The following is a 12,857-nucleotide window of genomic DNA, read 5'->3' on the forward strand; positions in this document are numbered from 1 at the left end:
CCCGCGGTATATCCTGCATTGTGCAGCCTGCCCCTACCCATCTGTATGATCTATATACTCCTGTATGTACCACCATATGTATGTCCTGTATGGTGATGTTCACCCCTACGCCACTGTCTATCCTGCTCTGTGCTTTCTGCATCTTCATCCATCTGTATATGTATATTGTGCTGTCCAAGCCATCGGTACACGATGCACTAAACCACAATACACCTGTGACTTCAGTATATAGAGGAATGTAATGATGGCTTGGACAGCGCATGTTCTTATGTTCTGCGTCCCTGCCCCAATCTGTACCTTATTTAGCGGGAACATTCCCTTTTTTAGGTTTTGTATATTATATCCCCCACCCACATCTCTAAATTTTAGATAGTACTCTATCCACTCATGTCTAAAATTGTCTCTTTTCTATCTGCTAATATTTGTGTGGTTCCCCTACCCTGCCCTGTCTCGTTCTTCCCCCTGACATATGCCTTCTCCTCCTGCCCTCTGTCTTGTTCTCCGCACCTGCCATCTCCTCCTGCCCTACTGTAGGGCCTTGTTCAGTGTAGCTCCTGGAGGAACTGCACTATCGCTCCTCCGGTTGTCAGATAGCAGAGTCCTGACTAGACATAAGATGTGGTCTGTACTCACTCTCATGTCACTGGCAGTCAGTCAGTGGCACTTGTCTATCAGGTGGCAGGAACTTGAGTGGGCAGTAAGCCGAACCACTTGGATGCCTGCACCCTGCTGGACGATTGTCATTGACTGACTGCCTTTGACATGACTGTAGGAGTCTCTCCACCACACAGGAGGTAATTCTGGTGCTATCACTTCTGCTTCCTACGACAGATATTCCTTCCCTCTTCCCACCCCCTAAACAGCAGTGACATTACGGGGACCGCCCTCCACCTAAAGGATATCAGAAAATCAATGATTGTCTGATGCCGGCATGCGTCCAATGCAATTATAGATTGAGATGGCGGCCGGTTCCATCCCAGGACATCATGTACTGTGTGTGAAACACATTTTTTAATCTTAAATCTTTTTGTGGAAATTTCAGCCAATTCTGCCCTGCACACAGTCCTGAATCAGTCTTAATTGACTGATGATTTCAGGACTACACATGTGCTGTGATGTTACCGTAACCTATCTGACAGTGCCCTGGATGCTGCAGCCTGACAGGTTATGGCTGTTTTGGGGGAGAAGAAAGCAAATTCCGATGCAGATTTTCTGTTCTCAGCAGCGGAGATGTAGAGGCCATTCTGAGTATCTTTAGGGTTACTCCAATGGTCAATGCTACGACTGAAGGTTGCGATGATGATCTGATGCTGTGTATCAGAGAAGCTGTATATGGGCAGTTGTTTGTTTTACATAAAATGCCTCCAATGGCTTTTTATATTTTCACACCGCAGCTGAGTACTAAGACGCTGCTTTTGCGCAATTAGCGTCAACCTCTGAATCTGCCTCATGGTACATAAGATTCCATGTTGTTCTAGTCAATACTGCAGAAACTAACTAAGCTGGCCTGGAACTATATTTTTTAATTTTTTTTTAAGTTTACGTGCTAAGGTAGATTTTGGCAAGAGCGCCTGGATGTAAACAGCGGAAGCATGAGTCATGGAAATGATTCAGAAGGGATGTTTTTGAATACCCTAGTTAGTCTGCTACACGAAAGATAATATTCATGTGTTTGATATGTTCTGGACTACTCTGGCAAAGAAAAGAACATTTTCATTTTGAAACTTCCAAATAACAGTTCATTAAATATAGTTTATGGTAAATGCATCAGTTTAAAGGTAAAGGTATGCGTTAAAATTATATAATGATTTTTTTACTATTCTCCAAAAACTCAGACATGTATGTAAAATACAGAAAAGGGCAAACCATTGATTGTGAGTAGCAGGGGTGTAACCAGAATGGTGTGGGCCCCATAGCAACATACTGAAGGGGCCCTTGTTCTAATACATCTCGAGAGACCCCATTTTGCATCAGTAATTCACCATAGTTTATTTTCTGAACCATAGTAGTGCCCTAGTTATTATGCTGATAGTAGTGCCCTAGTTAGTATGCTGAAAGTAGTGCCCTAGTTAGTATGCTGATAGTAGTGCCCTAGTTAGTATGCTGATAGTAGTGCCCTAGTTATTATGCTGATAGTAGTGCCCTAGTTTATTTTATTTGCCTTCGTAGTTCCCTACTTTAACAACTTTATCAAGGTTGCACGTGATCTTTCTTTCTGACCCTTTATGACATACATTGTCCCCTTTTCATATTACACACATTACAGTGTCTTCAAATTCAAATTATGCCACGATACAGTTCTTATTATGCAAAAGGGTAGGAGCTGAGGTCTTCCCAAGACTAGCGCAAATGTAGTGGCACTGCTGCTGACGGTGGGTATCTGGACCTGAGGTGTCCCCACACCTCGGGGTGAGTATAGGTAACAAGGTTTAGTGTATGAAAACACAAAGTGGTCAGGTCCCTCCACCAGTGCAAAGAGAAAGAGAAAAATTACGTCCCTACTGTGTAGGTGGCGTCTCCTCTTCTCCGCCTCCGTAACCAGGGTTTGGTATACTCAAAACTTTCCCTGAAGACTAGATACAGGTCTCTGTTCCTCTTCTTCCTGTATATGGGCCAACTTTCCCGGTGTGTCAAGCCGTGGAAGTTAAACAGGGATAGAAGCAGAAGTAGGACCAGATATAGTGTAGTAATTTATTGTAATAAGAAATATTCAATAAAACATGCAGTAAAAAATTTACAATTTCTTTAAAATTTAGCCAGGTGGGTGTAGGGATAGAAAGGTGGACAATTACCCTTTAAGGTGGAGAACTGGTTTTTAGGCAACTCTCAAACTCGCATAAGGGCAAAACAGTCTCCCAGGTAGGTACCGGTTTCCTCTCCTAGGGTCTGGATGGTATGAATGGATGTCCACCTTGTCCACTCCTTGATAAAGACCTCAGTGGAGGTAGAAACGCGTTGGAGGAAACTGGGGAAAGCGTTCAGAGGACTGCAAGGTGGACATTCATTCATACCATCCAGACCCTAGGAGAGGAAACCGGTACCTACCTGGGAGACTGTTTTGCCCTTATGCGAGTTTGAGAGCTGCCTAAAAACCAGTTCTCCACCTTAAAGGGTAATTGTCCACCTTTCTATCCCTACACTCACCTGGCTAAATTTTAAAGAAATTGTACATTTTTTACTGCATGTTTTATTGAATATTTCTTATTACAATAAATTACTACACTATATCTGGTCCTACTTCTGCTTCTATCCCTGTTTAACTTCCACGGCTTGACTCACCGGGAAAGTTGGCCCATATACAGGAAGAAGAGGAACAGAGACCTGTATCTAGTCTTCAGGGAACGTTTTGAGTATACCAAACCCTGGTTACGGAGGCGGAGAAGAGGAGACGCCACCTACACAGTAGGGACGTAATTTTTCTCTTTCTCTTTGCGCTGGTGGAGGGACCTGACCACTTTGTGTTTTCGTACACTAAACCTTGTTACCACAGTTCTTATTTTGTAACATTGTACTGTCCTCCATATTACAATGAGCTGATAAGAATATGACACATTGCAATGCCCTCAAGTTTACAGTAGCCTCCAGTTCAAATTAGGCGACATTACAGTGCTCCCCTTACCATTATAGCATCCACTACACGCTCTTCTCACTGAAAATATGATGCCACACAATTCAGGCTGGGCAATGTCTTGAATAATATATGTAATAAATGTAAATGAGCCCCAAATAAATTAGTAAGATGTGTGTGTTGAAAATACAATGATGCCTTACTGGGATTGCTTATGTACAGTATTGTGTTTTATTAGAGTTCCATATAAGTGACCACAAGAAACCTTATTTAAAAAATACATGTAGCCATAGTGATTATTGTGCCTTAGCCAATGCAGGGAAATGTTACTGATGATCCCATTTGAATGTATACAGGGTATCTCTGATTTCTTTTTTCCCCATGAATATAATGATAATGGGCAATATGTATGCTGTATTGGTTAGTATTACTGCCTCACAGCACTGAGGTCATGGGTTTGATAAAACTGTGTAGTGTTTGTTAATTCTCCCCATGTTTGTATGAACATAGGCAAACAAGATGGGTCATTTTGGTTCATTTCTGCCATTGTATTCTGTGTCTACAGCTGTGACTGGGTACATTGGGCATTTATAGCATGGACTAGTGCTAGTGGGGAGCAGGTGTATGCATGCTACCACTATCCATTAATATCTACAGCAGAACACATCTGTAAAAACATAGAAAATGGGAGGGAGATTTTTTAGACTCTTCAGGGAGTCAGGGAGATTGCTGCTATTCAGGGAGTCTCCCTGACAATCGGGGAGAGTTGGGAAATATGGATTTATTAAACCTTCTAAATAGAACAGGTTGAGGTTTTGTCCATAGTAATCAGATTCTAGCCTTCAGTTATTACATTCTGTATGAAATAGTTAGAATTTGATTGGTTGCTATGGGCATCACTTTTAATTGCCCACTTTAGTTCCCTTAATGTTGGGTTGTGATGGAACCAGATGGAGGTCACATAGACTAATGATAACATCTGTATTTTATTACATTGCCATGCCTATGAACATATCATTTATGCAATGCCGCGTCCAGCTTAATGAATTATGTGTGCATCAAACATAATACCACTTGTACCACAGGTGAACTTAATGCATTGCTTAGAACTATGTGGCATGAAGCCGAGTATGCAGTTCAGACTTGCCAGCTATTAATAGGAAATTCAGCTATGAAAAGGTACATTCTCATAGTGGGTGGGGACAATTAGACGTTTTCTTTTAAATAACTATTTTTTTGTTGGTGAGAACAGATAGTGTGCCCAGAGCTGCCCAGAGGATGACCCCCAAGCTGTGTGTACCATACAGTCTACAGATCAGGGGCACAACTTGGCAATTTCTGTGACTTGATTCAAATTCGAGTTCCGTGAATCAATTCGAAAATCAAAACATTTCACAGTCCTTGAAACATTTGCTGGAAAATGAACCTACAAAATGTAACGATGGATGGAGCAAACTTACTTAAAGGGGGATATTCAATGACAGGTCACGACTGTCAGGCTGGCCCGACAGCTGAGTCACTGTCTCATTCTCTGCCCGCTCTGCGCTCATTTTGCAGACGGGATTCAATGTCCTGCCTGCTGAGCGCCCAGAAGGGGGCGTGGTCACAAGAAGCAGCCGGGAATTGGCGAGCTGCGGCTGGGAGCTTGTCAATTCCCGGCTGTTCTGGGCAGAAGGAGCCCGACTGCTTGTGAAGTCAGGCTCGTTCTGCTGAGATCCCCTGCTCAGTGCTGTCGAGGAAGAGAGTTTTCCCATTTTTTTTAAAGCGACAATCAATTACATGGGAAAATCAACCTGGTATTTCAGTGTAAATTATTGCTGCATTTAAATAAAATGGGAAAACTCTCCAGAAGGGGCCCATTTATCACGCATCACATATACAATGTGAACTGGGTGGATTGTTATCGCCCAGGATTGCATTGTAAAATGCTATCCTATCACAGGGATGTATCATCCCTGACGCGCAGGGGTGTCTGCGCATGTGCGGTTATCGCTGACCCCCCCCCCCCCGCGCCGACTGCACTGCCCCAGCAGCAGTGCGAGGTGTTGCCCATAGACTACAGTGGGCTACCCCCATCTCAGAATGTTGATACATCGGGCAGCTTTGCATCCCCTCAGCGGTGGTGCAGGAGGGATCATCAGTGACATCACTGAGGCATAATCTGGCTCTCAGACCTTGTGAATGCACTGGCTGCATTTTCAAAATGGCTGCTTCCATATTTTGAAAGCAACGGGGTACTTCAAAATGTGGCCTACTGTAGCCTGATTTATGCACTGCAACATTCCATTCATAACCTCAGGCGCTCTTGACCATGTCATATGCTGTGACGATGGGTATTCACGCAGACTTACAGTAATACTCTCTGTTTGCAGGACTTCATGCAGAGATGTCAGCTATTAAGAACATCCCCAGCGTTCACAAAGTGCCATCAAACTGTAGATCCCGGTCCTTTCATCGCCCTTTGTGAGAACGACATGTGCGAGTGTGCGGAGGACATGCACTGCCCGTGTAACACGTTCTTGGAATATGCCAGAACATGTGCTCAAAGAGGTGTCATTGTCACCGGATGGCCAATGGCGACAACCTGCCGTAAGTTCAAATCTCTCTCTCTCTACACAAATGCCACAACCTTGAAGTGTAAAATGGGGCTGCTTGTGAAACCGAATGATGCATTATACAAGTCATGTGCACAGATTTCAGTGTTTTACTCAGGAGAGTGCAACAATTGTGGGAACAAACACCTGATTAAATGATGATGCTAAATATATTGCAAGCAGGGGCATCTCAGCATGTTCAGGGACGTGTATAAGAGTGTTGGTCAATACCTATTATAGCTATTGTGGTTCCCACTCTGTTATATATTGGGGAACGTTTGGCAGGGGCTTCACTGACTGGTCCAGCAACAGGGAAACTTATAACACCCTAAAGCAGACATCCAATGTATGTATGTTTATAATGCCGATTCCAGACATCAGTAGTCAATACTACAGTGCACTCAGACCATACTAGCTGCACATAAGGGCCCGATGCTACTAAATACCTAAGCCAGGGCAGGCGACAGGGGGGGTCAAAGGGGACACTCGTACCGGGCCCCAAGACTTTGAGGGACTCGGGGTCTGAAAGCATAGCTGCCTAATCACTTGTCTGGCTACCTGTACTAATGAATTTAGTGACATCACACAACACACTAAGCCACACAACACACAACGCACAATGCTGTGCCCTCCAATCTCTGCCCTCCCGTATTATATTGCATTGTAAATATTAATTATCTATTTACTTCTAATAATAAAAATATATACATTCAATATGCAATGTAATAAGAATCCGCGTTCGGTGTTGGGGGGCCCCCCGAGATCTCAGTGTTCCGGGCCCCAAGATTTCTGTTGCCAACCCTGACCTAAGCACATGCAGAAATGTCTTTCCATATGATTAAGGCAATTTTAAATATCACTGCAATAACCATGACCTAATGCAGGATATATAAGAGATTGGGCAAACCAATGCTACAGATTGTAGCCCCATTTTTAATTTGCTTTGTTATATGTCTTTTTACATTCATAAATCAAAATATTCATTTTGGAGGTTTGTTGATCATCATCATCATTATCAGAAGTATGCATAGCATACTGTATATAAATCATACTTGCCTACTTTTAATTTCACCTCTCCGGGAGAAGCCCGGAGTGGCAACACGTCAGGGGGGCAGGAGCAAGGCTGACATCACTTGGCCCCGCTTAAATGCATCGAAATGCTGCGATCACTGCATTTTAGCCCGCCCCCTCTCCACGGACCCGCAATTTCAGGTAATTTCAGGTAAATTTCAGCGGGCAAGGGGGAATCGGGGGCAATTAGCAAAATGCGGGAGACTTGCCCACCTTCCCGGGGGGGGGCGGGAGAAGGACCCGATTTCCGGGAGGCTCCCGGCCATTCTGGAAGGGTAGGCAAGCCTGATATAAATAACAGGGCGCTTTCTGCTATACATCACACAGCGCTCTGCTACACCTCTCCCATCCCGGGTATACCTATACTTAAGGCTGGCGCCATCTTCCCAATGATATCTTCTAGAAGATGGTGACCCATATTGAAAGCAAAGACTCTGGCACTTCAACCAGAGCCGGATTAAGCCTTCGGGGGGCCCGGGTCAATTTAGACAAGGGGGCCCTCTCCCTCTTGTTATTACTGGCTGGAAACTGCACCGGAGAATATTACACTGTCAAAACACAGAGTAAAGGCTGTATAAACGTAAAGACCATAGAGTCGATAAAATACATACCCTCCAACTGTATCGATTAAGCTGCTACAGTAATGATTGGCCGTGCCGCTGCCCGGTCCTTGGTTCAGGCAGCGCTTGCAGTCCCTCCCCGCAGGCGGCTGCATGTGTGAGAGCAGAAGCAGCCGGAGAGTCTCCCTTGAAACTGTGCTGCAGCATGGAGAAGCGGTAGAGAGGGGAGCAGTATCGGGTAGGGACCGCACCCTGATCAGAGGGTGATCAGAGAGGATAATTCTAAATCAGCAAAACTGTCCATCAAAAGGATAAGAAAGGGGATGTGGCCACGGCCCTTCACCCGTGACCACGCCTCTTTTCTGAAGTTGTACCGATTTCTGCATTTGAAATGTTGGAGAGTATGAAAATATCAGATGACAATATTAGCGGCAAAGCATGGCATGTAGATCATACATATGTATAATGTCACATTAAGAATTGACAAAGTAGGTTTGCTAATACACAATGCCCACAAAAAAAGATAGGGCTCCTTACACATAATGCCCACAGTAGTACCTTGTGATGGTATGACATCACATAAGCCTTCGCTGAAATGGAATCTACTGGGACAGTTTTATCTGTTGGAATTAGTGTGCAGGGCTGTGGTGGAGGGGGAACTAGTCCATTAAAGGTGGTGGATCTCAGTTCCACTCTGTCCCCCTCACCCACTTTAACCCATGCATACAGCAGCTCTACTACTACTACTATTATTATTATTTACAGTTTCTTATATAACACAACATATTCCTTGCGCTTTACAATTGATTTTAACTCCCCACATGGAGTTCTACCCTCCTGGTTATTTGGGTAGTTAAACCACATGCTAAAAAAAAGTGGAAACATTGTCTAATCATTCCGACTAAAAATAGTAACTAATAGTATCTTTGGATGTGGTTGGTTTAACCCTTTCCTTTCTGGTAAGATGGGGGGAGGAACCTACTTTGTTGAATTGGTCTTGGTGCTCTGTATTAGTAGGATATTAGTTAGTTGCACTCACCTAAAAGGAATGTTTGGCAGTAAAATGAGCTATTTATTCTCTGAGATTCTATTTGACAAGGGTTTGGTTTCAGTTGTCACGGACCATTACCCTCTGAAGTTGTTAAACTACTGGAAAGCTGGTAATGGAAGGTCACCAAGACATCAATCAGGGCTTCACCATGTGGTTGGGAGGGATGGGATCTTACCGGTGTGGGGGAAGAGTGGGGAGGTCAAGGTTCCTAACCTTCATATAGGAGTGGAATGTAGCATTATAGTTAATAACACATAGTTAATAATTGTGTCTTTGTCTGGAGCCAAGGAGAAGGGCAGGTACCCCCCTATAAAAAAGCAATATATTTCTGGTTCTTCCCTAGATTTGTATTAATCCTCTACCCAGAGTTCTGCGTTTTAAGCACTATAATAATGCATTAGGTACGGATAAGAGTTCTCTACTCTTTCATTCATAGGCAAATAACATAAAGCCATGGGGGACAATTCAGTCCCATTTGTATGGGTCCAAATTCGACCCATGTTTCTGATGATGTGGGTCTGCGCATGCTCGAATATGCGCACGTGGAGACCACCTGTATAATACTCGCCAAGGCCTTTCACACAGGCAGGGGAGGGAGAGGGGTGGGCAGGGCCCTGTAGCAGGGGAACGCTCAGCATTTTATGCGCGTCCCCTTGAATACGCTGGGCGTTCCCCTGGGAATTTAGACTGACTTTTATCACAGAGGGAGAGAAAAATAATTAGATTTTTAGCGACCATCGAATTATCTCTCTCCCCTTCATCTGCATGCGAGGGGATGTGTTCTCGTACACATCCCCCCCCAATGCTAGCCAGGGGATGTGGCCGGTGGGGGCGTTCAGCTGGGCGGCGCTGACCTGTTTGCTAGGCTGCGAGTATACGCAGTCTAGCAAACAGGTCTGAATCAGGGCCATGGTTATCAAACTCTGTAATCGAACTCTCTCTACACATGTTACATCTGCCCCACCTGCAGTGCAGCATGGTTTTGCCCATTTTGAGAACAAATGTGTCAGAACTGAGTCTGCGCAGTAGTGCACGCCTCCTTCGATTTATCGGCCATAATGATAATGGGCCACATTTAAAATGTGATGCCTCCAAGTCCAAAGTCTTATTGCAATTATATCGTATTTATCTTGTTTAGAACCGAAGTGCCCACGCGGGATGGAGTACAATGAGTGCATATCACCTTGTGTGAAAACCTGCCAGAGTCTCAACATCGATGAGCTGTGCCCGGAACAATGCACCGACGGCTGCAGCTGTCCTGGTAAGTCACCGACAACGCTAGGCCTGTATTGACTCCACATGTCACTGGTAAATCACAAACCACCAATCAGCCGCCAGCCAGTATTGGTACCATCATGTGACTGGTAAGTTACCACCACCGATTGGCCGATGGCCAGTATTGGTTGCACATGTGACTAGTACGTCACCAACACCAAGCTTACAACAGCCCTTTTCTCTTTGAAAGCTCCTTTGGCCCCACTTGGCCCCTGGAATAGCTTCCAGGTGATTTGCATGGTGGCACCCTCGCTGTAGGTGGCATGCACAGTACTGGTGTATGCTAGAGGTGGCCATACACTAGTACGATTTGGGACGATTTTCCTCGATCGTGATGGATCGGGACAAGAAATTGCCCAAATCGTATGTGTTTGAGGTCCCCCGAGGGTCTGATGCACGGTCCCGTGCCCATCAGACCTGAGCCAGAGGTCGGACCTGCTGCCCGTCTGACTGGGCCCCCCTCCCGGCGGAGGTGAGCGGGTCGCATGCAATACATCACATGTGAAAGGAGCGCATGCGATCCTGCCACCCGGGAAGGTCCTGGGCGGCTCAGTGGGGTCGGATGGCCGATACACTGCTGCAATACAGCGCAGTAGTGTATGGGCACCTTAAGTCTGCTGCATTTGCCAGCCCTGAGGAAGCCCCTTGCGGTTCTGGTAACAAGTACATTATAAATGTGCCCGGAAGGAATTTCTAATGTCATAGATGTAAGGATATGAATCGTTATCTGTATTTGTTTCCTACACAGAGGGAAAGGTCCTCGATAGGTCTCTGTGCATTGCTGTCTCTGAGTGCTCCTGCGTTCATTCTGGTAACCGGTATCCTGCAGGAGCCACAATCACAAGGGACTGTAATACCTGGTAGGTGACTGGTAAGGTTTCTGTGTACACAGTCATAGGCTAGACAGTGTCAATAGGCCGACACTAAAATTGTCAAGATTAACAAAATGTTGGGTACTTGTTTCCTAGCACAGCGACCATCGCATCGCATACCGTAAGGCATATGATGGTATGCGATTTTAAATTGTATACCATCGAATTGTATGCCATTGTATGGCATATACAATGGTATACGATTTTAAATTGTATAAGCACCCTAATGGGTGTTTTCAATGTTAAATGTGGCCCCTATAAGATAAATAATTGTATAAGCACCGTAATGGGTGCTTACTATGTTAAAAGCACCCCCAGGCCACCCGTACTATCAACTCCAACCCGCGAGGGGCGGCGGTATGCGTCCTCCGACCTTTTCATACCCCTACTATCCACGTCGGCGTGGAGTTGATTTTATATAGTGTGGCGAGCGCAGCGAGCTACCGAGCCTGAAGCGTGGTGTGCGCAGCGAGCCCCACGAGGGGACGCGGAATACATGTGAAGTAATGCGTGGCCGCTCGCCACGATTCGGGCTCGTATTCCGCGTCCCCTCGGGGGGCTCGCTGCGCTCGCCACGCTTCAGGCTCGGTGGCTCGCTGCACTCGTCACACTATATAAAATCAACTCCACGCCAACTTGGATAGTGGGGGTATGAAAAGGTCGGAGGACGCGTACCGCCGCCCCTCGTGGTTTCGCTGCGCTCGCCACGCTTCGGGTTGGCGTTGATAGTGGCAATGGCGTGGGGGTGCATTTAACATTGTAAGCACCTATTAAGGTGCTTATACAATTAAAAATCGTATATACAATTTAAAATCGCATCTCAATGCCATACAACTGAATATCGTGGGCGCCATGCTAGGAAACAAGTACCAAATGTTGACATGCACTGGGTTGACTTTGACACTGAAAAAGGTCGACGCAAGGCAAAGGTCGACATAGAAAATGTTGACACACGGATTGAGAAGCACATTCCTCCAGATGCTAAAACGGAACACAATGGGAATATTTAATTAAATAGAAGCAATCCTGGAAATTCATGTTTAATGCTAGTTAAAGTTGCTTACGTTAGGGAAATAATACAGAATTAAAATAAAGTTACCAAAAGTAGAACCAGCATTCTAACAAGGTATGGTCATGTGACCTAGGGAATAAGATGGAAGGGTGCATTAAGGCAGCTTTCAGTATAGGTCAGGGTGATTCAGACCTGATCGCATGGCTGCAAATTCACAGGCCCGCCTATAATCGAGGCGCAAGGCCATCCTGTTGTAAAGTCCTGCTCATTTTCTGATCGATGTCCGTACGTAAGCTGATTGACAGCATACAGTACATCCCAACTGTCCCGCTTTCTGCAGGAATGTCACGTTTTTTGGGGACGTACCCACGTCCCGCCCGGGGGCCGACAGTGCCCCACGGTGGGGGTGGGTGGCAGTTGGGAGTCCCCCCTGTCACCTGCACACAGTGTCTAATCATGCCGCCACAGTGGCGAAAACAGGGCATGGCCTCTCGTGAGCGTCGCAAGTATAGGCCACGCCCCCTTCTCACTAGGCCACAGTGAATGTGAATGGATTTGCTGCTACAGTAATCTCAGGGCGGCAATATTTTTTGCATGCTTATCGTAGCCTTGCGCAGGGCAGGATTTCACTTTGGCTGGGCGGTGATTACCTAATCCAGGGTTGCCGACTTTATTATTCTCCTTTCCGGGAGAAGCCCGGAGAGGAGAGTTTCAGCAGCCGCTCAGGGGGCGGGGCTTAAGACTGACATCACTAAGCCCCACCCCCATGATGGTAAAACCCCAAATTCACGGATCTCAGTGGAGGGGGCGGGGCTAAAATGACGCGATTGTGCAGTTTTAGCTCCGCCCCCTCC

The 12,857-nt window shown here is 45.7% G+C and overlaps 1 protein-coding gene across 1 annotated transcript in view; it reads left to right on the forward strand.

The window, feature by feature from the left end:
• VWF (von Willebrand factor) overlaps positions 1-12,857 on the forward strand; it is a 208,853-nt gene that overhangs the window by 22,781 nt on the left and 173,215 nt on the right. The window contains exons 7-9 of the mRNA XM_083181600.1: positions 5,941-6,157; positions 9,983-10,105; positions 10,868-10,979. Coding sequence (XP_083037726.1) covers positions 5,941-6,157; positions 9,983-10,105; positions 10,868-10,979 — 452 coding nt within the window. The remainder of the gene's footprint in view (positions 1-5,940; positions 6,158-9,982; positions 10,106-10,867; positions 10,980-12,857) is intronic.

The sequence above is a fragment of the Crinia signifera genome, chromosome 4, assembly GCF_055691185.1.
Source record: "Crinia signifera chromosome 4, ASM5569118v1, whole genome shotgun sequence".
Lineage (NCBI taxonomy): Eukaryota > Metazoa > Chordata > Amphibia > Anura > Myobatrachidae > Crinia > Crinia signifera.